Below are 24,216 nucleotides of genomic sequence, written 5' to 3'. Positions count from 1 at the left end.
ACCTAGCAATTGCACTTCTAGTTATTTATTCAAAAGATACAGAAATTGTGATTCAAAGGGGCACATGCACTTCAATGTTTATAACAGCAATGTCCACAAGAGCCAAACTGTGGAATCAGTCCAGACATCCATTGGCAGATAAATGGATAACATCGTGGTACATATAGATAAACAATGGAGTACTACTCAGCTATCAAAAGGAATGAAATCTTGCCATTTGGAAGGATATGGATGGAACTAGAGGGTACTCTTCTAAGTGAAATAAGTCAGTCAGAGAAACACAAATACCTATGATTTCACTCATATGTAGAATTTAAAAGATGAAACAGATGAACATAGGGTAATGGAAAGAAAAATAAAATGAAATGAAATGAAAACAGAGAGGGAGGCAAACCAAAAGTGACAATGAACTCTAGGAAACAAACTGAGGGTTCTTGGAGGGGAGGCAACTGGGTGATGGACATTAAGGAGATGTAATGAGCACTAGGTGTTATATGCAACTGAAGAATCACTAAATTCTACCCCTGAAACTAGTAATAATGTGTGTGTGTATACTAAATTGAATTTAAATTTAAAAACTTATAAGAGGCAAAGAAGAACAATATATATTGATTAAAAAATAAATTTATCAAAAAGATATAATAAGAGGGAGTCTGGGAAGGTAGCAGAGGATGATGACCCTAAGCTCACCACATCTAGATAACAGCCACATAAGTACAACTAACACAGAAAATGAACCAAAGCCTGGCTGAATAGATTCTTCATGGTTAATCATAGAGAAGAGGTCACATTGAAAATGGTAGCAAGGACAGAGTCCCAGTTGGGAACCAAACTACAGCCAAAACTAACCACGAATGAGAGGGACACCACAAGCATGGAGAAGGGAGAATTACAGACCCCACACCAGGACCCCTAGACATGGTGTACCTGCACTGGGAAGATGAGTCCCCATAACATTTGTCATTGAAAACTAGAGGACTTTAATACCATGATTTTTACAGTTAGTGGAGCATAACACCAGGAACATTAAATATTATCAAGTTTGACCCCAGGAGAGCCAGAGGACAATATGGAACTGAGTGTCCCAACCTAAAGAGGTGGGATAACATTCATCCCCACCAAGACACAGCAGAGAAGCAGAAGGTTGAAAAGCACCTGGGGCACATGAGAATGATATCTATTTACTAATATCATAATATGCACTGGAGGGGCAGGGATCTTTAGGAAATTTCTCCAAAAACAAAAGACCTAGAGGGTATCATTTCTCCTCCTACCCTCAGCTTAGATACCGGAACACCTATGGTACACACCACAAACATTTTCAATAAAGCTTGCTAATATAGCACACCTTGCTCCCATGTTTTCCTGCTTAATCTTCTGTATCCAACCCACCCCATTCAACAGGAGTCCCTCAAAAGTCCCTCAAAAGCTTCATTCTGCAAGCAGCCCCAACAGTGATCAGTACAATTGTAATTTCACTCTTGCCCCTGGAGGAAAGGAAGATAACCACACATACGTTCACCTGCAGCCCCATCAGTGAGCTAGGGGAAGACATCTGATCTAACTGCTGACCCCACCCACCAAATAAAACCGCACAGAACCAACACGAGGAGAGAGCCCTATAATTCAGGGTTACCACAGCACTGACAGACTGGAGGCAGATATCAGGTCTGACCACATTCCCTCTCCAACCAACAAAATCATCTCAGGGGCCAACACGGAAAAATGACCCTGCAGTTCAACCCAACTGCAATCCTAATAAATGGGTTGAGGGCAGGCATCTGGTCTGACCCAACTACAAGTCCAAGGTGGCCCCACACTGGGCCCTTAACTGCACAAGGACCAAAGCCTGCTCACAACACTCAAAGAAGAACATGTCAGGCAACTAAACTGAAGGGAAACATGGTTCAAACACAACAGCAGGACACATAAAACTTATATAAGAGATACCCAAAATGCTTTTTCTGCATTAGTTGAGAGGACCAGGTGGTTCTCCTCTCTTATTGATTTGTTCTATCACATTGATTGATTTGAGAATGTTGAACCACCCTTGCATCCCAGGGATAAAACCCACCTGGTCATGGTGGATAATCTTTTTAATGTACTGTTGGATCCTATTAGCTAGGATCCTGTTGAGAATCTTGGCATCCATATTCATCAGGGATATTGGTCTGAAATTCTCCTTATTGATGGGGTCTTTGCCTGGTTTGGGGACCAGGGTAATGCTGTCTTCATAAAAAGAGTACAGAAGTTTTCCTTCTGTTTCTGTTTCTTTGAAACAGCTTTGGGAGAATAGGTATTATTTCTTCTTTGAATGTTTCAAAGGAAACATTCAAACATCTGAATCCATCAGATCCTGGGCTCTTGTTTTTTGGGAGGTTTTTTATCATGTCTTCAATCTTGTTACTAGATATTGGCCTATTCAGGTTGTCAATTTCTTTGCGTTTCAGTCTTGGAAGTTTATAGGTTCCCAGGAATGCATCCATTTCTTCTAGGTTGCTTAACTTATTGGCATAAAACTGTTGATAATAATTTCTGATGATTGTTTCTATTTCCTTGGTGTTGGTGGTGATCTCTGCCCTTTCATTCATAATTTTATTAATTTGGGTCCTCTCTCTTTTCTTTTGGATTAGTTTGGCCAGTGTTTTATCGATCTTACTGATTCTTTCAAAGAACCAGCTTCTAGTTTCGTCGATGTGTTCTACTGTATCTCAAGTTTCTAACTCATTGATCTATACTCTGATCTTGATTATTTCCCTTCTTGTGCGTGGGGTTGGCTAAATTTGTCATTGATTTTTCAGTCCTTTAAGGTATAAAGAGAGTTGTTGTATTCGGGATTTTTCAATTTTTTTGAGCGAGGATTGGATGGCTATGTATTTCCCCGTTAGGACCGCCCTTGCTATATCCCATACGTTTTGGACCAATGTATCTTCATTCTCATTGGTTTCCATGAATTGTTTAAGTTCGTTGATTTCCTGGTTGATCCAAACATTCTTGAGCAGGATGGTCTTTAGCTTCCAAGTGTTTGAATTCCTTCCAAACTTTCTCTTGTGGTTGAGTTCCAGTTTCAAAGCATTGTGCTCTGAGAATGCCCAGAGAATAATCTCAATATTTTGGTATCAGTTGAGCCTTGATTTGTGACCTAGTATGTGGTCTATTCTGGAGACAGTTCCATGTGCACTCGAGAAGAATGAGTATTGTTGTTTTAGGGTGGAATGTTCTGTAAATATGTATGAGGTACATCTGCTCCAATATGTCATTCAAAGCTCTTGTTTCTTTATTGATTTTCTGCTTCAATGATCTATTACTGAGACTGGCATGTTAAGATCCCCCACAATTAATGAATTCATATCAATATGACTCTTTATTTTGATTAACAGTTAGCTTATGTAGTTGGCTGCTCCCATATTGAGGACATATTTACAATTGTTAGATCTTCTTGGTGGATAGATCCTTTAAGAATGATGTAATGCCCTCCTGTATCTCTGACTACAGTCTTTAGCTTAAAATCTTTTTTAAAGACTTTATTTATTTATTTGACAGACAGAGATCACAAGTAGGCAGAGAGGCAGGTAGGAAGAGAGGAAGGGAAGCAGGCTTCGTGCCGAGCAGAGAGCCAGATGCGGGGCTCAATCCCAGGACCCTGGGATCATGATCTGAGCCGAAGGCAGAGGCTTTAACCCACTGAGCCACCCAGGTGCCCCTTTAGCTTAAAATCTAATTTATCCGATACGAGAATTGCTACCCCAGCTTTCTTTTGAGGCCCACTGGCATGAAAGATGATTCTCCATCCCTTCACTTTCACTCTGGATGTATCTTTGGGTTCCAAATGTGTCTCTTATAGAAAGCATATGGACAGATCCTCTTGTTTTGTCCAGTCTGCAACCCTGCACCATTCACCACTGTTGTTCAACATTGTACTAGAAGTCCTAGCAACAGCAATCAGACAACAACAACAAAAAATAAATAAATAAATAAAAGGTATTCAAATTGGTGAAGTAAAACTCTCTCTCTTCGCAGACAACATGATACTTTATATGGAAAACCCAAAATACTCCACCCCCAAACTACTATAACTCATACAGCAATTCAGTAGTGTGGCAGGATATAAAATCAATGCACAGAAATCAGTTGCTTTCTTATACATTAACAATGAAAATACAGAAAGGGTATTTAGAGAATCGATTCCATTTACTATGGCACCAAGAACCATAAGATACCTGCGAATAAACCTAACCAAAAAGATAAAGGATCTGTACTCGAGGAACTACAGAACACTTATGAAAAGAAATTGAAGAGGACACAAAAAGATGGAAAAGCATTCCATAGTCCTGGATCAGAAGAATAAACATTGTTAAAATGTCTATACTGCCCAGAGCAATCTACACTTTCAATGCTATCCTGATCAAAATTCCACCGGCATTCTTCAAAGTGGTGGAACAAACAATCCTAAAATTTGTATGGAACCAGAAAAGATCCTGAATTGCTAAGGAAGTGTTGAAAAAGAAAAACAAAACTGGGGGCATCACATTGCTTGATTTCAAGCTTCACAACAAAGCTGTGATCTTGACCAAGACAGCATGGTACTGGCACAAAAACAGATACATAGAGCAGTGGAACAGAGTATAGAGTCCAGATTTGGACCCTCAACTCTACGGTCAAATAATCTTCGACAAAGCAGGAAAAAATATACAGTGGAAAAAAGACACTCTCTTCAATAAATGGTGCTGGGAAAATTGGACAGCTATGTATAGAAGAATGAAACTAGACCATTCTCTTACACCATACACAAAGATAAACTCAAAAAGGGTAAAAGACCTCAACATGAGGCAGGAATCTATTGAAATCCTAGAGGAGAACATAGGCAGTAACCTCTCTGACATCAGTCACAGCAACTTCTTTCAAGATATGTCTCCAGGGGCGCCTGGGTGGCTCAGTGGGTTAAAGCCTCTGCCTTCTGCTCAGGTCATGGTCTCAGGGTCCTGGTATCGATCCCCATATCAGGCTGTCTGCTCAGCAGGGAGCCTGCTTCTCCCTCTCCCCGCCTCTCTGCCTACTTGTGATCTCTCTCTGTCAAATAAATAAAATCTTAAAAAAAAAAAAAAGTGTCTCCAAAGGCAAAGGAAACAAAAGCAAAAATGGGATGTCATCAAGATCAAAAGCTGCTTCACAGCAAAGGAAACACTCAACAAAACAAAGAGGCAACCCACGGAATGGGAGAAGATATTCACAAATGACTCTAGAGACTAAAGGCTGATATTCAAGATCTATAAAGAACTCCTCAAATTCAACACGCAAAAAACAAATAATCACATCAAAAAATGGGCAGAAGACATGAACAGACACTTCTCCAAAGAAGACATACAAATGGCTATCTGACACATGAAAAAATGTTCATCATCATTAGCCATCAGGGAAATTCAAATCAAAACCACACTGAGATACCACCTTACCCTAGTTAGCATCACAAAAATTAACAAGACAGTAAACAACGTGTGTTGGGAGAGGATGTGGAGTAAGGGGAACCCTCTTACACTGTTGGTGGGAATGCAAGTTGGTGTGGCCAATTTGGAAAAGTGTGGAGGTTCCTTAAGAAATTAAAAATAGAGCTACCCTAGTACCCCACAATTGCACTACTGGGTATATACAAAGATACAGATGTAATGAGAAGGGCCATCTATACACCAATGTTCATAGCAGCAATGGCCACAATCGCCAAACTGTGGAAAGAGCCAAGATACCCTTCAACAGATGAGTGGATAAAGAGGATATGGTTCATATATACAATGGAGTATTTTGCCTCCATCAGAAAGGATGAATACCCTACTTTTGTATCAACATGGATGGGACTGGAGGAGATTATGCTGAGTGAAATAAGTCAAGCAGAGAAAGTCAATTATCATAGGATTTCACTTGTGGAGTGTAAGGGACAGCAGGAGGACATTTGGAGCAGGAAAGGAAAAGTGGATTAGGGGAAATAGGAGGGGGAGATGAACCATGAGAGACTATAGACTCTAAGAAACAAACTAAGGGTTTTTGGAGGGGTGGGGGGGTGGGGGCATGGGTGAGCCTGATGGTGGGTATTAAGGAGGGCATGTATTTCATGGAGCACTGGGTGTGGTGCATAATCAATGAATCTAGGAACACTAAAAAAATAAATTTAAAAAATTCAAAAAATAAGAAAACTATACCATCATGAACAGTGGAGGTGTGGGAATAGCAGTATAAGAATTAAGGGATTTAGTTGACAATAAAATGAAATTAAATGCGAAAAAAACTGAAAAAAGAGTGTATTTAAAGGGCTTGATAATAGAGGCTGGCACACAGTAGGTGCTTAATCAATGTTAAGGTGACAGTACAATGCAGAGGAAAGAATCTGCACATAGCTTTTATCACATCTGGGTTCCAATCCTGGTACCAACATTTAATGTTTTGGTTATGTCCAAACAGCTTCCTGAGCCTGTTTGTCTTTCATATGGGGAGACTAATCCCTGGGAGAACTGTATTGAGGGTTAAAGGAGCTAACAGGTTTTTGGGGTTTGGTGCAATTTGTGCTCAAGTAGTACTTAATTCTCTTCTTTGGCTGCCATAGAATGCAGGAGTGGGCTGCACTTCCCTGCCAATCAGCCTGCAGCCAAGTGCTCCAGTCCATCATGTGGTTCTGATTTTAGAATTTGAACAGGTAGAACACCTGGGTTGCTCAGACAGAAGCATCTGCTTTTAGCTCAGGTCATGATCCCAGAGTCCTGGGATCCAGTCCTGCATTGGGATCCTTGCTCAACAGGGAACCTGCTTCTTCCTTTGCTTGCCGCTCCCCCTGCTTGTGCCTGTGCTCTCTCTCTGACAAATAAAGTCTTTTTAAAAATTGAATAGGTAAATTAGCAGTGACATCATGAGTAAAGAGTAAGATGATGTGGACATTTGGAGTAGGGGGAAAGAGTAAAGTGATCTAACAGCCACTCCCTTCAAATGTGCTCAGTTTCAGCTAACCCACCCCAATATAGAAGCTCCCTTGAGGATGTAGGCTGTGAATAAATGGTACCAGAACCCTTCTGAATCATGGAATTCAAACAGTGGTCCTGGATGAGAAGTGGTCATGGAAGGGTGGGGCCCAGCCAGAGTGCTTCAGTTCAAGGGCTCCTCCAACCCAATGTGCCTAAAAATGCCCCAAGGTATGATTTGCCCCTAACACATCTAGCCACAATACCAACACACACCTTGTTTTCCTTTCATGCAAACACGGTAGCACTTACAACAACCAGCCAGGCTTGTTTTCTTCCCTCTGTCCCTGCCCCAGGCCCTTTTAGAGACAAGGCTCATCACTATTCCCCCTACCATCACTGCCACCCAGATGGGGACCTGCAGACTTGGTGGAAGATGTATAGCCTACAGACCATCACAGGAATGTCTTGCCACTGAGATCTGTTGCACACTGATAAATAATCACCCTCCCAGGGAATCCCCCCACCCAGGTCTACCAGCAGCCTCGCCTCTAGTTGTACATTTAACTGTCCAAGACGGTTTTGTGAGAGTTACTCCTCAAACCAGACCAACCTACAGGATGAGGGACAAATCGTTAGCATCAGGGATCTGACGGTAATTTTATTTCTCTTGTAAAACAGAGTAGGGGTTAAATAAAGGATACGGGGTTTGCTAGTCCAGTGACTCTGAACTCTTTTTTTCTTTGAACAATGAAAGGGACAGTGAGAAGGGGCATGGTGGATGAAGAGGTTTTTTTTAATATGCAGGTATTTCAGGGAGAAGCACACCATTCCATCTGTATTCCCCCATCCCACTGGAACTGGTGCTTGGAGGGACAAGAGGGGGTGAGACTAGTCGATCAGTCATCAGTGTTGCCAGAGAGGTCGAGGACAGACATCATGGAATCAGACAACTTGCTGGCGAGTTTATCTGCAGATGGAGAAATACAGGTAGTCACTTGGTGGCTGGCTTGCCAACAGAACGCCCACAGGAGCTGGCCTAGAGCTACCCTGGTCTATATCAAACTCCCAAACTGGCTCACTTACTCCCAAGACCAAACAACAAAACAACTGGGTGGGGGGTATTGGCAGCCAGCATGCAATCTCACAGGTAGACCCATCTGCCTACCTGTGAAATGTTCACCCCAATATAGCTTCTATATCAGAGTGTCAGACTCACTGGTCTCCAAGTATTTTTATCCCTTCCTAGTATCCAAACAGCAATTTTCTTTTACTGCGTTGAACTTAGCACTCTTGTCATTACCCTCAAAGCTCTCATAGCAAAGGGGCAGCATGGAAGTAGGGACTTTAAGCCTAAATGCTCACCTCCCATCCTCTAGCCATACCCTACTGTCCCTCAGGGTTCCCCTCAGACATAACCTCCTCCAGGAAGCCCTCTCTGATCACCCCTACCCCACCACAATCCAGGTTAGGTTCACCAGGCTGAGTTAGGTTTCCTCACTCTGCTTTCTGTGTCTGTGAATACTCCGTGTTGCCAATGTCTGTTTTCTTATTTCCTCCTCACTCTCTTATAGCAAGACCAGGAGTTCAAGGGTAATTCATCTCTGGATTTCCAGTACTCAGTGTGAAACCAGGCCAAGGGCAAAGAATTGGACTTCTGTGGTCAATCCTACGTTTACATTTTGGCTCCATTAAATAGCAGTTGTTTCACCTTGAGTGTGTCAATTAATGTCTCTGGGCCACAGTTTTCTCACATACCAAATGGGGATAATACTTGCATTGAGTTAAAGATTAGTGGAACATGAAGACCTAACTCAGCCAACTACACAACAGACCACCTTAAAATGAAGGAGGAAGTTCTTTTGTGAACTGCCATTAAATGGAAACATGATGTGGCAAAACTGTATGTTCAGGTGACTAGTGTTTGCATAGAAACAGAGGACAAAAAATATAGATATAGAGAGATTTGCTTGTGTACCTATCTCAGAAATGAGATAGAAGAAATTAACTGGTCACTATGTGAAGAGGTCTAGATGACTGGGAGATTGGAAGGAGAAAAACATTTTGCTGTATATCCCTTTGTACCTTTTGAATTTTGAGTATATCACCTAAGGATATAGTAAACATTACATAGAACCCATAAGCTTCCTAACACAGAGAAAGCAGCTAAGAAATAAATGGTGGCTATTTGACACATAGACTAGGCCAATGGTTCTCCAAGTATGGTTCTCAGAAAAGCAAATCAGCATCAATCAGGAACCAGTTAGCAACACAAATTCTTGGGCCCAATGGCCAACATACTCAAATCAGAAACTCGGGGGGGGGGGGTGCTCAGAACTCTGTGTTTTAACAAGCCATCTAGGCAATTCTAATAATGAGTAAAGTCTGAGAACCACTATGCTAGTAGGTGAGTCCCCTAATCCATCCCTGGCCCTTAACTAGGGTTAGCCTGGCACTGGACACATTCAGGAGCTCCTAATCGGGCCCAAGTGGGTGCTTTTTGGAGCATGAGAAGGAGGGGTATGATCAGATGTCCCCACCGGTACGCTTCTGCATCTTCTTCTTATTCTTCAGGGCAGAAGCAAGAGCCTGGCCCTGCTGCAGGGGATCGGTCTCCATGATCCTCTGCAGCACTGGGCGGCGGTCCACAGGGCAAATGTCCACTGTGCTACTCTTCCTGGGGTAGTGATCCACATTGCGTTTCGCCCACCCCATCTGATGTCGGTTCGGATTGGTGCAATACCCAGTGAGATCTCCAATCTGGAGAGAGAGAGGACAACAGTTAGGTCTGGGCCCCTAGAGTACCACCAAGACTTCTGCAGAGGAGACAGGTTTGGTTAAGAATAGGAAGCCTAGAGCCACACAGAACTAAGCTCCAAGTCTGGATCCATAACCAACTAGAAGGTGCTTAGTTAATTTCTCAGCTGTAGCTGGCTCATCTGTCAAATGGGGTAGACAATGGGTAGCTTACATGGCTTTTGCAAGAATAAAGTAAAGAAGCAGGGTTACTTGATCAATGACGGTTGGTATTATCCTTTTCTCAAGTGACCCTACAAAGTCTTACTCAATTTAAAAGTATTTTCCATTTTTCTCTCATTGAGTAAATTTATTTACTTATTTATAATTTTATTGTTATGTTAGTCACCATACAGTGCATCATTAGTTTTTGATGTAGTGTCTCATGATAGTATTTTCTGATGCCTATTCTGTGCCCAGCTCTATGTGGGGAAATGGAGAAACGAGTCAAATGCAGTCCCATCTTTGAGAAGCAACCAGTCTAAAGAGGATACAACCAACCAATACCACAAACCAAGTTAGAGTTTGTTAAGTGCGCACTAGAAAGACACAGCGTTAAGTGGCAGAGGTTTTAGAGAAGGCGGTGATCAATATGCTTCTACTGATGGGAAGGTCATTCCTGACCATGAACAATGGAAAAGCACAGAAAATAGCTGGGCATCCAAAAGGGTGCCTGTCTGGCTGGAGTACATGTGGGTACACATGGATGGTAAAAGCAAACATTGACAGAAAGTTCACGGTGTATAGTACACACATATACATGTGTGTACACATATATATGGACACATATACAAACTCATTACTCCTGCAACAGTGCTATGACAAACAAAGCACCTAAGGTCACAGAGCTAGCAAACAGGAATAAGTAAGAACCCTAGCAGTGAGGCTTATACTAATGTATGACTACCCATTACACTATGATGGGGAAAAGGCAAGGCTACCACACTATACAACTCTGGGGCTGCAGCAGAGAGCACCATTCACAATATGGCACACCTAAATGGTTATCTCTCAGAGTTGTACAAGGAAGTGGCCCTGCTCAGGTTCCCTGAACCTGAGTCTGGAACCTATAGCATAGAGCGGGGAACTACTCTAGGTCCCTAAGGAAAAACGGTATGCTCTGGGGCTTATGGGATCACTGAGAAATACTACCAGACAGACTTAAGCACACAACTTTACACTGGTTTTCCTGTAAGTACCAGGGGAATCTTGAAAACTATGAGAATGAGAATGGCATGTCACCACCACACTGCAGGCTTCATCATCTTGCACAGAATATAGGGTGACAGTTTCCTTCCTATGCCCCCCCACCTCCACCCCAGTCCCTTTCTTCCCAACCTGATTTTTACTGTGGCTGCCAGAGTGAAAGTTCCTTTTTTTTTTTTTTAAGATTTTATTTATTTATTTATTTATTTATTTGAGAGGCAGAGAGAGAGCAAGCATGAGTCTGGGGGGAGGGGGAGAAGGATAGAGGGAGAGGAAGCCTGATATAGAACGCTATCCCAGGACCCCAGGATCATGACCTGAGCCACAGGCAGATGCTTAACTGACTAAGCCACCCAGGAGCCCCCTGAGTGTGTGTTCTAATACATGATGACTGTGTCATTTCCTTGCTTAAGAAACCCTTCCAGATATTGTGGAACCATCAAAAATAAAGGATGGCTCTTCAGTAATCATGGGGCACAATCTACAAGATAAATTTGTAAGTGAAATAAGCAAAGTGCTGAATACAACTAGCATGCTATTATTTGAATTAAAATAGATCTATCTCTGTATAAGTATACATGCATGTGCATGAAAGAAAGAATAGCTATGAAAAAGACATTCAAGTCTGTGAATAGTGAGTGCCTTCAAGGAGGGGACAAGGCAGCTGGGAGACAGCTGCAGGAGACAAAGTTACTTTTCACTGTATCCACTTTAGTATCTTTTAAATTTTATACCACGTACACATACTACCTAGTCAAAAAATAAATAAAAGTATCTTTTTTTTTTTTTTTCAGGGAGCCCGATGCGGGGCTTGATCCCAGGACCCTGGGACCATGACCTGAGCCAAAGGCAGATGCTCAACAACTGAGCCACCCAGACTCCAAAAGGTATCTTTTTTTATAAAAAATATAAAATATGAAAAACATTTTAAATAAACAAAATGGGGAAAAAATAGAAAACCCTTTGACAGAAAAAAACAACCAATTGTCAGTGTTTTCCTAACACCCCTGGTTTAAGGTCTAACTCAAGGACTGCTATGATCTGATTCCAGATTCATCTCTCCTTGCCTCCACTCTCACTCCAACCACCCCATAGTACAAACGTTTCCCCAAAACACCACTCTCTCTCCTCTTTGGGTCTCAGCATAAGCACCATCCAAGCTTCTGGCCACGGGCCGCTGCCTGACTCAACCAGAGAATTCCTCAGCCTCCAAGAAGTAGCACAAGGATCAAGGCCTTCAGGGAGACTTCCCTGACCCACAAGTAGTACAGGTTAGGGTCCTTGGATCCATGCTTTCCCAGCCTCTGCCCTCACCCCTAGTCTGCGTGTCTCCTGTAACAGTGCAGAGGTCTGTATGTGAAACCCACTGAACTGTGACCTCCTGAAGGGCACAGATAGGGAGACTGGCAGAAGCAGCTGAAAAAGCCTCCAGGAATCATAAGCAGGCATACTGACGTGATTTGATCACAGAGGTACTGGGGAGCCATGACAGGTAAGGTGACATGGCCAGACTGTGCAATTAGAAACCATGGCACATATGTTGAGGTGAGAAAGGGTTAGAAACTAGGACTAGGCTTATAGAAATGGCAGGGACTATAAGAAGCTAATAGCTTCTCAACAGACATAGGAGGGAGAAGCCACAGGACTTGCTGACTGACCATCTGGTATACTGGATGCTAGCTGGAGGGAAGAGTCAGGGGTACCTAGGTTTGCAACTTGAACAACTGAACGGGGATACCTGTTTTCTAGGCTGGAGCCAGGATGGAAAAGCTACTTGAGAGAGCATGCCTCCTCCTTGGACCTGCCATTGCCTGGTAAAGGATGCACACACCTGATGCCCACAGGGCCCACGGGGAGTGAATGAATGACCTACATTCCCCACCCTTACAGGCATACCTTGTAGAAGCCAGGCAGAAGGAACCAACTACTCCCCAGAGCCCTGGGTAGAGGAGAGGGTTACCATGAAGAAAGGGGACGGGTACCTTGTACACAGTGGTTTTATTTTCCATGGCATCTGCTATTTTCATCATCGGAGAATGGAGCCACTTAATCTCCATTTCGAGTGGGTCCATGTCACCCAACAGTTCATCTGCTTCTCCAGTGGCCAAGCCTTTAAAACAACCAACATCACTGTCAGAGCCTAACTCCTCCCTGCTGTCAGGCCCCCTGCCAGTGCCCCCACCAACCCGTTCAGGCCTCAGTGGAAAGGATATGTGGACACTGCCCAAGGGAGTTGGGAGAGAATGCTCCTTCATTCCTGATGGGAGGCCACATGACAAAGGATGAAAGACATGGGTCTTGCCATAGGGCTTTCACCTGCTGGGAACTGGTCTTGGAGCCTTAGCTTCTTCATCAAGAAAATAAGAATACCACAAGCCTATGACATGGGGCTGCTGTCACAGCAGAGGATACCTGAAACACACTGGCCTGAGACAGCAGCCACTGGGTTTCTGTCCGAGGATGAGGCCTCTCTCCCCTTCCCTCTGGCCCCTTGCCTGGAGCTGGCCTCCACTGCAAACCATTAATGTACACCTTGCCCTGGCTCCTCCCCCCTACTTCTAAACTTTGTTCCCATCCCCTTCCTCTAATTCCTACTCACTCTTCAAGATCCAACACTAGGGCCAACTCCCCTAGGAAACTCTCATCATTAACCTCTCCCTCTCCTCAATTTTCCAGACCTCAATCTTTTGCCAAAGCACGTTCTCAGAGATGAAGCCCCTCTTGCCCTCACATGCAACCAGGGTCAAGCATCATCATAGGAACACACACTCTAATTCATCCCAACTACCCACATGGTAGAAGAGAGAAGTAAAATTCAGAAAGAGAATGGACCTGCCAGAAGCCATCTGGGGAATAGTGTCTGAAGCAGGCAAGTCCTCTTGTCCTCATCTGTAATCTAAGGACACTAGAAGGCCCTGAGAAGGAAAGCTAGTGGCCCTTAAGAGAAACCAGAAGCCAGGCCAGCCAGGGCTACTTCCAATGCCCGTGTGTCCACAGACAGGCCCAGAGAGCACAGGGCACCTTTCTGAGGTGGGGTAGAGAAGGAAGGAGAAGCCATAAGCCAAAGTCGCAGATGGTAGTACCTGAAGAGAACAAATTTCCTATAGGAGTTTCTCAAAGCCACATCTCTGTACCCCAGCAAGTGATCACCATAATAACAACTAATATTCACCAAACACACACTCAAAGCCAGCACTGCTGTGTTTTTACATATTAAGTTAGTCTTCATGACCATCTTACTGGGTGAATGCTACTGTCTCCATTTTATAGATGATGCCATTGAGACTTGGAGAAATGAAGTAATGTATGCAGCATCACAGAGCTAACAGGAAACAAAACTTGAATTTAACTCCAGGCAGTCCATTCTTTTATCCACTTAGCTACTCCAGGCTGGGACAGTCTTAGACCTCAGGGCAGAAGAGCTGCTTTAAATACTACCTCTGCCTGCCACTGACCATGCACCATTCAGGAAATACCAGCTTTCTGTGACTCCAGTGCCTCCCCACCAATGGGGGGTGAGAACAAAACTCTAGGAATAGACATGCAGTACCTGAGACAAAGCTTAGAGCAGCGAAGGGGTTTTGGAGAGGAGTGTTTTAGTCCACTCCAGGTCCCAAGAGATGGGGAAAGGACCCTCATATTTCCTGAGCACCTCACTGTGTACACAGTACTTTGCAGACTTTCTTTCCTATCTACCAAGAGTCCACAACCACCCACATGGCCCAGGTTAGAATTCTCCACCTTGTGGAAGAAAACATTAAGCTTAGAGTTGGTTAAATAACTTTCCCAAAGCCAGAGTAGGGCCATGGCAGGGTAAGGTCAAGCACGGGATTTGTTGCTGGGTCTATGTGCCTCCCACCTAGGGCAAGACAAAGTACCAGGCAGGCCAGTCCACTGGCCCCTACTTACATTCCATGGTGTCTTCATTGGCCTGCTCAGTATCCTCAATGTCAAAGACTTCAGTCATCTCCTTAATGATCTCAGCACTGAGATGGGCAGGCAGAGTGTGAGTGGCAGGTGGGAGTGTATAGAAGCTGATCTTCCCGCTGCATTGGGAGATAGGAGGAAACTGGCAATGTCATTAAGAGAACAAATGACCAATCAAAGAGAGGATGAGTTCCCAAGTCATAAACGATGAAGAACAAGGAAAACCCACAGTAGCTTCCAAACAGTAAGAAGCTGACTTGCTGAATAGTCACTGGCCACAAATTCCAAATGGGGACATGATCTGGAGCTTCGGCCTTCCCCTGACCTAGGAAACAGGATGCCAGGCTGCCCCACCACCGCAATAAACAGAGATGCACCCTCCCCACTTTGTGGAACCTGACTCTCCACATGTCTACCCTCACCCCTAGCCTTCACCTCACCTCACCCAGTCAGCCAAAACAGCTTTGGCTGCCTGCTCCTGACTGTATATGCCTCCCTTCTTCTTCTTCCCCAAGCGGTGAGCCACTGCAGTCAGAAAGTGCTCAGTAGTCTGGAACCCAGAGATGCGATAATAGTTGGAAATCTGGTGAAGAGAGAATGAAAAAAAAACATGAGGAAAAATGAAGGGCCCTTGGAGCTGAGCAAGGCACGAGCAAGAGTCTTCTGTACCTCCTCCAGGTTACAGCGTTGGAGGATGGTCTCTACCGGGGTCACAGGGTCTATCAACTTCTGCACGTGGACACAGTTGCGCAGGATGGTGCCCACCTCTGAGTTCGGTCCTGGGACAATGCCTGGGGCATCCAGCAGCCGAATGAACTTGTCCAGATAGACCTCCTGCATGAATCTAGGACAGGGAAGAGGAGCTAAGAGAGACTGCAAGGCACTTATGAGCTGGGATGTATCTGGTATCCCCTAGGTCCCAGGCACACAGCTGGGAGAGGGGCGAAGGGCAAACAGCACACTGATGAAGATGGAGAGATGCGGGCCTAGGGGCTCTGGGGCCTACAGACCTGGGACTAATGCTCCTCTAGTCCCTGCCACTGGTGACTAAGCTGCAGGACTGTGAGCAAGCTCCTGATTCTCTGAGCCTCCGCTGCCCCAACCAGAAAGTGGAGTTGCTTACCTATAGCCCCATCTTGCTTGGCTAAGAGACTTCAAGGAGCTGAGGAGGAAGCACCCAGCTCAGTGCCTGGCCCACACCTAGGGTGTACCAGATCAATGAGGACTATTAGTGAGACTCCCATGCCCAGGGAAGAGTCAGAGGCTGGGCCAAGATAAGGAGAAGGGCAGGGGCTGAGGACACGATAAACGGGGGAACAGTATAGTCGAGGAGCTATGGAGCTGGGGAGCAGGGAGGTGCTTACTTGGTGATGCCAGGAACGGCTCCCACACTGCATGCACGGCTGCGCTTCAGGCTATTGATCAGGCTGCTCTTCCCAACATTAGGAAGACCTACAAAGGAGTGGCAGATGACTCAGGCCAGGAAGGGCCCTCAGGAGCATTTGGGCCAGCCTGTATGTGGGCAGCACAGGAAGGGACAATGACCAAGCTATGGGGAAGCCAAAAACAGAGACTGGCCTCCTGCCTTCCCATCCCAGACCCTGACCAAGCCCCAACATGGCCTACCTACCCTTTTCCTCCATTTGTGAGCATACTGGGTAGACAAGTCCCTCTCTCAGTAATGACACTCACCTCCCACTTACAACCAGCCTGGGAAAGGTGCTCAATGCAAGGCCTCTGTAACACGATCCAACAGAAGGCAGACATGAAGAAATGTCTGCCGAACAGAGAACCATCTGTCCTGATGTAAAATTCACCTGGTGGGTAGTGGGAGAGCCCTCTCCAGAGGGCTGAACCACTGTCTGCCCGTGGTGTATGCTTTCTGTTCAAGCATCTATGAGTACCTCCAGGCCTGTGGATGTCTTTGTGGGCCACCCCCTCACCAGGTCTCTTGTTCTCACCATTCTTCTCTGTATGCCAGAATTTATGCACATAACGCTCTTTTTAAGATTTTATTTATTTGAGAGAGCAAGAGAGAGAGAGCACTAGCACAGGGGCGGGGGGACAGAGGCAGAGGAAGAAACAAACTCCACACTGAGCAGGGAGCCTGACATGGGGCTGGATCCTAGAACCCTGGGATCCTGACCTGAGCTGAAGGCAGATGCTTAAGCGACTGAGGCACCCAGGTGCCCCCACAGACAATTCTCTTATGGATGATGGATGTGTCTATGTGTGTGTATCCCCCATGTGTGGAAGTCTCTGCACATCAATGTATATGTGTGTGTGTGTGTGTGTGTGTGTATGTGCATGTGCGTACACATGCACATGCATATCTCTTGGTTGTTCTCATTCTAAATATTACTCTTTTTTCCATGTTTACTTTCTCCCGCTCAGTCTTTTCCTCTATCATGTATTTCTTTCTCTGCATAGCTCTATCTAAGCACCTTACTCTACTGGTTTTTCTCTTTGTCTCTCATTCTGGCTGTTGACCTTTCTGATTCTTCCCACCCCATCAATTCTGCCTGCCCCTCTTTTTATTTTTTGCTTTTTTAAATTTAAATTCAATTAATTAACATATAAGGTATTATTAGCTTCAGAAGTGGAAGTCAATGATTCATGGTTCTTACATAATACCCGGTGCTCATTACATCCTGTGCCCTCCTTAATGCCCATCACCAGTACTCCATCCCACCCACCCCCTCCCCTTCAGCAAATCTGTTTGTCTCCTATGATTAAGAGTCTCTTATGGTTTGTCTCCCTCTCTTACTTCGTCTTGTTTTATTTTTCCCTCTCTTCCCCTATGATCCCCTATTTTGTTTGTTAAATTCCATGTATCAGTGAGATCATATGATAATTGTCTTTCTCTGATTGACTTATTTCACTTAGCATAATAGCTTCTAGTTCCATCCATATCATTGAAAGTGGCAAGATTTCATTTTTTAAAATTCTGTCCCTCTTTGCCAATTTCCCTCAGTCCCTGTTTCTTCTCTCCATGGGCTTGTCTCTGTTTGTATGCCTCTCTGCACATGTTTCACTGTGCTTCCTTCTATCTCTGCCTGTATATTCCTAGCCTTCCCTGTCTCTATTTCTCTGTGAATATGTATTGATCTCATCATAGACATGTTTGTGTATTTGACTCCCTCTGTGACTCTAGGGATGTGACTGAGTCTGAAGGTCCAGTGTATCTGAGCACACGTGTCTCTCTGTGCCTTTATTTGCTTGCAAGAAACAGAGTTGGGGTGAGTACGTGCAAAGGACTTGGGTCTGCATGTGTGTTGCCTCTGGGTCTAGACATATCTGCACAAGTGTGGATCTGTACATATATTTGTGGATCTGTATGTGTTTGTAGGACTGTGTGTGTTCCTTTGTCTACCTCTTTGTTCTGGTTCCTTCCCTGTGCACCACTCTCGGAATCTGTCTATCTGTGTCTGCCTATCTCTCCATTGTTTCTCTTGAAGGATTTTATTTATTTGTCATAGAGAGAGTGAGAGAGTGTGAGCACAAGCCAGGGGAGTGGCAGGCAGAGGGAGAAGCAGGCTCCCCGCTGAGCAACGGGTCCAATGTTGGACTTAATCCCAGGACCGGATCATGACCTGAGCTCAAAGTAGATACTAAACCAACTGAGCCACCCAGGTGTCCCTCTCTCATGGTTTCTTTGGTTTGTCTGTCTACCTCTCTATATGCATAAAGTATCTAGCCCTCTTATGTCTCTCTCTGTAGGTCTCTATATCCTTCTGGTATGTTTTTGTGATCATTACCTCCCTCTCTTAGCATGCCTCTGTCGTTTAAATCCATCTTTCCTTTCCACTCCTCACCAATCCCATCATTTCCCAGTTCATTTTCTATGTCTATTCAGATCTGTATATCTCTACCTTTTTCTCAGTATCCAGCTCTCCCCAATATCCTTCTCTTTTGGCTTTACTTCCTCTCCCTGACAGTCTATCTCTACTTCTCTCAATTTCCCTCTTCTCTCTCCCATTATCCTTCCCTCAGTGCCCTGGGTTCCACACATGCTCCGGTATGAGTATTAGCTCTACCTTGTCTCACACAAGGCTGCTCCCCACAAGTCCCTTTCCCTTCTCTGGGCCTTAGTGTTCTTATCTGTCAAAGAGATATGTTCACTCCTCCTTTCCACCACCCACAGCTCTGGTAGGATGAGATGGCACCAAATCCAAACACAACCCTATGTTATTTGGTCCATGGTTCTAACACTCAACATATGGGGGTGACTCTCAGTATGCCTTCCTATGTTCACCAATACATATTACAAATCACAAAACAGTTCCTGAACTGCTCCTCTCTTCCCCAGAGGGGTAACACAAAGCTCCCAGAATCCTTTGCCCAGTGAAACCCCTACCCAAGGAATAAGACTGGGCTCCACAACCTCCCCACAGGTCTTACCCACAACACCCACACGGATATGGGTGCGCACTTCACCAAGGCGGCAATAGTTCCCCAAAACCCTCATGAGATTTTCAGCTCCAAAGCAGGCTTTGCTTTTCAGCAGTGATTCAGAGACCTGATCCACTGGAACAGTGCAACGATTCTGGAAAACGAGGGGTATTACAGAAGAGGCATCAGGTGGGAAATGCAGTCTGAGTCCAGATTTCCAGCTTTCAGTGAAACTCTCAGGGCCACCTCCCTGTTATCTCCGAAATCCCCAAGGCTGAAGCAGAGGGCTTCTCACACAGGCCCTGAATACCTACCATCTCCCTGCTTGTACAAGGCCCATTTTTCCACTGTCATTGCGTCTTCAGTCTTCTCTGTCCCTGCCTCTCTCTAGACACACATATCTCTTGCCTCCCTCAGCATGGAAAGGATGGCACCCTGGCCTCTTGTCAGGCCGGGTTTGAGTTCCAGCTCTGCCTCTTACAGATGTATGTGCATCAAATCCTCCCCTTCTCTGGGGCCCAGTGCCCTCATCCACAAAACAGGGACACTGCCTTCCCTGCCTGTGGTGGGAAGACAGTCTCTGGCCCACAGCCTACCTTCTCTTATTTCCTCATTTAAGACAAGGCCATTCCAGCTTCCATCTCCTTACTCCTGATGCCACATCCTCTGCCCAGAATGCCTTTCTACCTCCTCCTCTTTACTTACCCACCACAGCATTGCAAAATAGGAATTAAGCTAAATATCCATCAGTAATAAAAGGTTAAGGAAACAGATCCTTAAAGTGGAATACAAATGAAAGAGAGCTGTTAGAAAAGGATGCTCATCACATTTCTGCCATTGAGAAGGCTAAAAATTATAAATAAGGTTATCAGGTTCTCCCAAATGAGTTAAGATTAAAATGCTTAATGATATCAAGTGTTGGAAAGGATGTAGGGAAATAAGCCCTCTCACACATTCGTCTACCCCAGTGGTAAGAAGATAAACTGGTATAGCCACTGGAAGGGAGGCAATTTGTCAGTGTCTAGGAAAATGTAAAATACATAGCCACTCCACCTCTCAGTATCCAACCTATATAAACACTCATCTACCAGCCAAGATAACATATGCAAGGGTATGTGCTAAAGTACTGCTTTAATGGTTAAAAATTGGAAACTAATTTTACTTAGCAACAAAAAAGTACATCTCTATTTTAAAAAATCTGCCAAGGTCAAGGGGGAAAGCCAGCCCTAGAAGGACACACAGGAAACTCCCAAACACTTCCTTCTCCTTACACATACATCTACATATATATAAAGCACAGAAAAAGATCTGAAAGGATATACACCAAGCTAACAACAATGGTTACATCTGCGTATGGATAAAGGAGCCTAGAATTGAGAGTAATGATAAAAATATTAAAGCTGTCTGTAATTGCTTTTACTTCTATTTTATGTTTTCATAAAGAGTAAGTTCTACACCTAGAGCAAAGTTGAAAAATGTCCCCCAGCACCAAGTTTCTCTCCTCAAACACAATCAATGTTTCTGTAATACTTTAATAGTTTACAGCTAAAATGTATTTCTGTGTTCATTAGAAGTAGTGTGATTTGTGTTAGAGAAAAATGGAGACATATGTTTTTTAAAGCTAACAGTTAACTACATTTTCCAAATTTTCTAGGATAGTATGTACTTCCTTTATATCTGAAAAGAAGAAAAAAAAAACTTTCCCCAAAAGCTAAAATATAGGAGGAGTAAAGTAAAACAAGTATTAAAAGGCCATCTAGTAAGGTAAAAAGCTCAAAGTTGAAAGCCCAATTCAATTAACAAAGGGCTGAAGGCTCTAGTGCAAGTCATGCTCCTCTAACCCTGGCCCCAGCTTACCAGGTTTTTGACCTGATGCTGTGTGCTGGCCTTAAAAGCCACAGTCGGCAGCTCATTCCGAAGGTACTCCAGCCACTTCTCTACAACCTCTTTGGGGACCAGGTCTGGGGAAAATAGAACAAGGTAGGACTAATAAGGAGAATATCATTTCAATGGCTCAGTCCAAAGATATATCCACCCACTCCCAAGGCTAGGCCCACCTCCTTATCTCCCTGGCCCTATCAGTACCTGTCCAGCTCCCAGGTTAAGATTAGAAAGGAAAATCTAGTCTAGGAGACCTGTTGGCCCTCCCTGAGAGGACCTCTGTCCCCTGGGGAAAATAAGAAAATTAGCTGCTTGGTCCCAGATACTTTCCTTCCAACCCGGGCTTCCTAAAGATTGCATTTCTCACTCTCTCTGTGGATCATTCTAGGTTGGGCCAAATGTCAAGAATAACTCTGATAAGAATATGGCTATCATTTGTAGAGTACTAACCATACATACACCAAGCACTTTATCATTAATTCTCACAACGACCCTCTGAGATTAGGACAATCACAGCCCATTTTACAGCTAGAGAAACAAAACCTCTCAGGTGACACAACTTGTCCAAGATCCTAGAGAAAATTGACAGAACAACTGGGATAAGACCCAGACCTCAGTGACTCCTGAGCCCATATACTCTTCTGCCCTAGTCTTTGGGTTCCAGCTTGAGGCAGACAGGAACTCTCTGGGGTTGGCCAATAAGGCTCAAAATGGCAAGAACAAGGGACTAAAAGGCAGAGTGGCTTGGACCCCATCCCCAACTTCTGCTTCACTGTGTCTGTGTGTGCATGCACATGTGCATGTGTGTGTAGGTCTTTAAATAAGTGATTTCACCTCTCAGATTCCAGGCTTTACAAACTGAACACGAATTCCTACCTCACACAACTGTTTTAACTACCACTGAGCTGCTGAGTCTCAGGGTCTGGTCGGAGCTAGTCTTTCAAGAAGGTCTGGTCTCTGCCCTGCCTTACCCAATTCTGCCCCAACACCCACCAATCTTGTTCAAGACGAGGACCAGCTTCTTATTGCCTTCTGCCTGCAGGACAGCCTCCTCCATTTGGAAGCAGCGGCAGCCCAATGGGTCCCTGGCATCTAGGACTTCCAAAATCACATCAGAGTATTCTACCACCTGCAGGGCAAAGAACAGGGGATGAAGGCAGAGAAAGGACTGGGTATGAATCACGCAGGTCCATAAAAGAAAGGTCTCCACTGGGGCGCCTGGGTGGCTCAGTGGGTTAAAGCCTCTGCCTTCGGCTCAGGTCATGATCCCAGGGTCCTGGGATTGAGCCCCACATTGGGCTCTCTGCTGAGTGGGAGCCTGCTTCCCTTCCTCTCTCTCTGCCTGCCTCTCTGCCTACTTGTGATCTCTGTCTGTCAAATAAATGAATAAAATCTTTAAAAAAAATTAAGGTCTCCATCTCAATCAGGAAAAACAGAAATGGAGAGGAGATGGGATGGGATTGGTGCACTCCATAAAGAGCCTTAAAAAAACGGGTCCCATACCTTACGGAACTCCTTGTAATAAGCCTTCCTTGTCGCCTCATCATCCAACTGAGGAAACATATTTAATTCTTGCAGAACTTCCTCCTAAAGGAAAAAAAAGAAAGAATGGTCCAGCGAGGGAAAAGGGAGTACAAGTCGGGGCTTTGGAAACCATGACAGGCTGGGGGAGCCATGGGAGTCCCACACCAAAGAGTAACTGACCAGCCAATAAAGCTGGAAACTGAAAGAATGGATAGAACCAGATGATGCACATCTGTGCCTATCAGGTATGTGTTCAAGCACTAGCTAGGGACCTGAGTATGCACCTGTGTGTGAGAGGAAGGAATGTGAGGGGGAGGTGTAAGTGAAAAAAACAACCCATGTGGGAACATGGGATAGGGAAGCCAAAATATGCACTTTATGCTAGAAAAGGAACTTTGAGCTGAAAAGTGCATCCTCTGTGAAATGAGAATATATTCCAGAAGGGCAATAAGTCCAAGGAGGAAGTTGGTATCCCCTTCACATACCCTCCTCTGTCAACCTTTCCCTCATACTTATTCCCTCTACCCCTGTGCACTGGTCCTAGGTCTCCCTCTACTCCCAATCCAGTCTTTGGGGCCCAGCTTAGGAGAGTACCTATCCAAGGTTGCCCAATCACAGAGAAGGCTCAAAATGGCTCTCTGCTTCCCTCTCATAGCTCTCTCCCTCCATCCCCACTGTTTCTCACCTTCTCTGCACCCATCTCCAACGTCCCCCTGCAACGATCTCACATCTTTCCTCTTTCCCTTTCACAGGGTAAAGGCAATAGATGCTTCTGAGCAAACCCAAATGAGTCTAAACCAGAAGGGAAGGCTACTCTCTTACCTTATGCTCAAATTCCTCCTGGCGTTGCAGGACATCCTGACAGTAGCTCTCGATGGTCCTGCGTCTGTGTCTCTCTTGCTCCCGGGCAGCCTGCTGCTTCTCCCTCATCTCCTCAACCTAACAACGGAATACACAGCAGGACTATAGCTGACTAGGTCTGTAACCTAAGGGAGGGATGGGAGACCTACAGTAACAGGGAGCAGGTGACAGAGGGAAGAAACAGAGTTGACAGAGGTAGGAGGAGCAGGGATACAAAGAAAGAGCAGATATGTTAGCAGAAGATAAGGGGTTTGAGGGAAAGGAAACAAGAGATGAAGGAAGGGAAAGTGTGGCAGAGAACAATAAAAAGAGGGCATGTGAAGCTGAGTGAGAATGTGTTCTAGGCAAAGGGAATCAATTAAGACCAGATGGAGAAAGAGGACAAGGTCTTGGGATGCTCCGTCATCTAAAAAGCAGGAAAAGGAAGGAACAAAAGAGACTGGGAAAGAGGAAGGAGGACATCCAGGAGAGGGAGATAACAAGAAAATCAAAGTGAGAGTGCTTCAAAGAAAGCATGGTCTCAAATCCTGACAATTGGCTTAAAATGTTGGAAGGCGACTATCCATGAGTGTGAGGTCACAGAATGAACTGGTGAGATTGACAGGAGAGGTTTCAGTGGAGAAGTGGGAACACAGCAGGGAAGCAATGGACTGGGAGGTGAGGGAGAGATAAGCAAATGGAGACACTA

General features: G+C 44.7%; 1 protein-coding gene across 8 annotated transcripts in view; it reads right to left on the bottom strand.

Moving 5' to 3' along the window:
• Nucleotides 1-7,582: 7,582 nt before the first annotated feature.
• GNL3L (G protein nucleolar 3 like) overlaps nucleotides 7,583-24,216 on the bottom strand; it is a 60,198-nt gene continuing 43,564 nt past the window's right edge. For 7 of the 8 annotated variants that reach the window (XM_059158336.1, XM_059158339.1, XM_059158335.1 and 4 more), the window contains 12 exons: nucleotides 23,490-23,606; nucleotides 22,647-22,730; nucleotides 22,137-22,272; nucleotides 21,120-21,223; nucleotides 19,272-19,416; nucleotides 16,235-16,322; nucleotides 15,540-15,714; nucleotides 15,311-15,453; nucleotides 14,853-14,989; nucleotides 12,926-13,053; nucleotides 9,482-9,701; nucleotides 7,583-7,911 (listed from right to left, as the gene is read on the bottom strand). In XM_059158336.1, the coding sequence (XP_059014319.1) occupies nucleotides 7,841-7,911; nucleotides 9,482-9,701; nucleotides 12,926-13,053; nucleotides 14,853-14,989; nucleotides 15,311-15,453; nucleotides 15,540-15,714; nucleotides 16,235-16,322; nucleotides 19,272-19,416; nucleotides 21,120-21,223; nucleotides 22,137-22,272; nucleotides 22,647-22,730; nucleotides 23,490-23,606 (1,548 nt within the window). In that variant the 3' untranslated portion in view covers nucleotides 7,583-7,840. The remainder of the gene's footprint in view (nucleotides 7,912-9,481; nucleotides 9,702-12,925; nucleotides 13,054-14,852; nucleotides 14,990-15,310; nucleotides 15,454-15,539; nucleotides 15,715-16,234; nucleotides 16,323-19,271; nucleotides 19,417-21,119; nucleotides 21,224-22,136; nucleotides 22,273-22,646; nucleotides 22,731-23,489; nucleotides 23,607-24,216) is intronic. The other variant, XM_059158342.1, reaches the window with a different exon arrangement.

The sequence above is a fragment of the Mustela lutreola genome, chromosome X, assembly GCF_030435805.1.
Source record: "Mustela lutreola isolate mMusLut2 chromosome X, mMusLut2.pri, whole genome shotgun sequence".
Classification (NCBI taxonomy): Eukaryota; Metazoa; Chordata; class Mammalia; order Carnivora; family Mustelidae; genus Mustela; species Mustela lutreola.
This window is presented reverse-complemented; position numbering and strand designations above follow the sequence as displayed.